The sequence below is a fragment of the Serinus canaria genome, chromosome 27, assembly GCF_022539315.1.
Source record: "Serinus canaria isolate serCan28SL12 chromosome 27, serCan2020, whole genome shotgun sequence".
Classification (NCBI taxonomy): domain Eukaryota; kingdom Metazoa; phylum Chordata; class Aves; order Passeriformes; family Fringillidae; genus Serinus; species Serinus canaria.
In genome coordinates, this window is record NC_066340.1 from 641,796 (window position 1) to 645,586 (window position 3,791).

Genomic DNA, 3,791 nt, shown 5'->3' on the forward strand with positions numbered 1-3,791 from the left:
TTAGAGGGAATTTAGTGGGAATTTGGTGTAAATTTACAGAGAATTTAGTGTGAATTTAGTGGGAATTTACAGGGAATTTAGTGGGATTTTACAGGGAATATACAGGGACTTGTGTGTGAATTTACAGGGAATTTAGTGTGAATTTAGTGGGAATTTACTGGGAATATACAGGGAATTTAGTGGGAATTTGGTGTAAATTTACAGAGAATTTAGTGTGAATTTAGTGTGAATTTACAGAGAATTTAGAGGGAATTTAGTGGGAATTTACAGGAAATTTAGTGGGAATTCAGAGTGAATTTACAAGTAATTTAGTGTGAATTTAGTGTGAATTTACAGAAAATTTAGTGTGAATTTACAGAGAATTTACAGAGAATTTAGTGTGAATTTAGTGGGAATTTACAGGAAATTTTCAGGGAATTTAGTGTGAATTTACAGGAAATTTAGTGGGAATTCAGAGTGAATTTAATGTGAATTTACAAGTAATTTAGTGTGAATTTAGTGTGAATTTAGTGTGAATTTACAGAAAATTTAGTGTGAATTTACAGAGAATTTTCAGGGAATTTAGTGTGAATTTATTGTGAATTTACAGAGAATTTACAGGGAATTTAGTGGGAATTCAGTGTGAATTTACAGGGAATTTACTGGTAATATACAGGAAATTTACTGTGAATTTAGTGTGAATTTACAGAGTATTTAGTGTGACTTTACTGGGAATTTACAGGAAATTTTTTGGGAGTGAGGCGAGAAAGAATTGGGGTTTATAGTGTTTTTCCAGGCTCTTCCTTGCTCCCAAAATCTCCTGTTGCCTGTTCAAAATTACTTTTTTCATTAAAAAAAAAAAAATATTTTATTTAAAATCCAGAAACGCAACAAAATTCACTTTTTTTTTTTAAAATTGGAGCCAAATATTTTATTCCTGATAAAACCTCTTTGCCGTTCCCGCTCTCCCATTCCCGTCCTTTAATGAGAAATCCAAAACAGAAATAAAAAAAAATTCAATTTGACAGATTAAATCTGGGTTTAGCTTGATTAAATCTGGGTTTAGCTGGATTAAACCTGGGTTTAACTTGATTAAACCTGGGATTAGGTGGGGTTTAAACAGAAATTTAAAAATAAATGATTTTTTTTTGTTTTTTTCTTTTTTGGATTTTTTTTCCCCTGGAATTTTGGGAGCTCTGAACATTCCAGGTGTCCTCCCCAGCCGGAGCTGTGCTGCTCCCGCTCTCCACACAGGGTCTCCCTCACCCTGGACAAAACAACCTTTAATTAACCCTAATTAAGATCCCATTCCTGGCCCTGCTGCTCCCACAATCCCGGGATGGGAAGGGGGTTGAGGATTCCCTGCTGAAATTCAGGATTTTTTCCCCTCCTCATGGAAGCAGAGCTGTGAACCAGACCCTGCTCCCTTTTTTTTCTGTGGGAATTTCTCCTCCTTCCCAAAATTCCACCTTGGCCTGGCAGCCAGAACCTGGAATGGGAAGGATTGGAACCGGGAAAACGCCCAAAAACAGGAAAATCACAATAAAATCAGTGGGGATCCCAACCCGAGGATGCTCCTCAGAGCTCTCCCATCCACCCCAGGATCTGGAATTATCCCAGACCCTCTCACTCCCTGCCTGGGGATTCCTGGATGCCTTCAGAGGTTCCTTCCCACCCAAATCCCCCCAGGATTTGATTTCTCTCCCTTCAGAAATCCCTTCCCACCCAAACCCCACCAGGATTTGATTTCTCTCCCTTCAGAAATCCCTTCCCACCCAAACCCCCCCAGGATTTGATTTCTCCTCCCTTCAGAGGTTCCTTCCCACCCAAACCCCTCCAGGATTTGATTTCTCTCCCTTCAGAGGTTCCTCCCCACCCAAACCCCACCAGGATTTGATTTCTCTCCCTTCAGAAATCCCTTCCCACCCAAACCCCACCAGGATTTGATTTCTCTCCCTTCAGAAATCCCTTCCCACCCAAACCCCCCCAGGATTTGATTTCTCTCCCTTCAGAGATCCCTTCCCACCCAAACCCCCCAGGATTTGATTTCTCTCCCTTCAGAAATCCCTTCCCACCCAAACCCCCCAGGATTTGATTTCTCTGCCTTCAGAAATCCCTTCCCACCCAAACCCCTCCAGGATTTGATTTCTCTCCCTTCAGAGGTTCCTTCCCACCCAAACCCCTCCAGGATTTGATTTCTCTCCCTTCAGAAATCCCTTCCCACCCAAACCCCTCCAGGATTTGATTTCTCTCCCCTTTATTTTCCCTGCTCTCCAGGACAGGTCCCTTCCAGCCTTGTCCTTGTCCCTCTGGCTGCCCCAGCAGAGCCTTTCCCGGGGCTGTGCCATCCCCTGGGTGACCCAGGAGGAACCTTTGGCTCTGGGTGACCCATGAAGAACCTTTGCCATCCCCTGGGTAGTCCAGGAGGAACCTTTGCCATCCCTTGGCTCTGGGAGGAATCTCTTCCATCCCCTGGCTCTGTCTGGCTCAGGAGGAATCTTTGCCACCCCCCGACCCACCCAGGAGGGTCCTTTGCCATCCCCTGGCCCAGGAGGGTTCTTTGCCATCTCCAGGAGGATCCTTTGCCATCCCTTGGCTCTGGGAGGAGCCTTTGCCATCCCCTGGCCCAGGAGGATCCTTTTCCATCCCCAGGAGGATCCTTTGCCATCCCCAGGAGGATCCTTTGCCATCCCCTGGCCCAAGAGAATCCTTTGCCATCCCCTGGCTCTGGGAGGAATCTCTTCCATCCCCTGGCTCTGTCTGGCTCAGGAGGAATCTTTGCCACCCCCGACCACCAGGAGGGTCCTTTGCCATCCCCAGGAGGATCCTTTGCCATCCCCTGGCCCAGGAGGATCCTTTGCCATCCCCAGGAGGATCCTTTGCCATCCCCAGGAGGATCCTTTGCCATCCCCTGGCCCAAGAGGATCCTTTGCCATCCCCTGGCTCTGGGAGGAATCTCTTCCATCCCCTGGCTCTGTCTGGCTCAGGAGGAACCTTTGCCATCCCCTGGCTCAGGAGGGTCCTTTGCCATCCCCTGACCCACCCAGGAGGAGCCTTTGACATCCCCTGATCCATGAGGAATCTTTTCCATCCCCTGGGTGACCCAGGAGGAACCTTTGGCTCTGGGTGACCCATGAGGAATCTTTGCCATCCCCAGGAGGATCCTTTGCCATCCCCAGGAGGATCCTTTACCATCCCCAGGAGGATCCTTTGCCATCCCCTGGCCCAGGAGGATCCTTTGCCATCCCCAGGAGGATCCTTTGCCATCCCCAGGAGGGTCCTTTGCCATCCCCAGGAGGAACCTTTGCCATCCCCAGGAGGATCCTTTGCCATCCCCTGGCCCAGGAGGATCCTTTGCCATCCCCAGGAGGATCCTTTGCCATCCCCAGGAGGAACCTTTGCCATCCCCAGGAGACTCCTTTGCCATCCCCAGGAGGATCCTTTGCCATCCCCAGGAGGATCCTTTGCCATCCCCAGGAGGATCCTTTGCCATCCCCAGGAGGATCCTTTGCCATCCCCAGGAGAATCCTTTGCCATCCCCAGGAGACTCCTTTGCCATCCCCAGGAGGATCCTTTGCCATCCCCAGGAGGATCCTTTGCCATCCCCTGGCCCAGGAGGATCCTTTGCCATCCCCAGGAGGATCCTTTGCCATCCCCAGGAGGATCCTTTGCCATCCCCAGGAGGAACCTTTGCCACCCCTGGGCCTTTCCCAGCCCATCTGGGCAGGGATCCAGGAGCTGACGGGATCAGAGCCCAGGAAAACCTCGGGGCTGGCCGGGCTGGAGCTGCAGCCCCGCTGTCCCCTCAGCAT

At 49.1% G+C, this 3,791-nt stretch overlaps 1 protein-coding gene across 1 annotated transcript in view; it reads left to right on the top strand.

The window, feature by feature from the left end:
• KAT7 (lysine acetyltransferase 7) overlaps positions 1 to 3,049 on the top strand; it is an 8,965-nt gene extending 5,916 nt beyond the window's left edge. Inside the window, exon 5 of the mRNA XM_050985513.1 lies at positions 3,027 to 3,049. Within this exon, the coding sequence (XP_050841470.1) occupies positions 3,027 to 3,049 (23 nt within the window). The remainder of the gene's footprint in view (positions 1 to 3,026) is intronic.
• Positions 3,050 to 3,791: the final 742 nt, after the last annotated feature.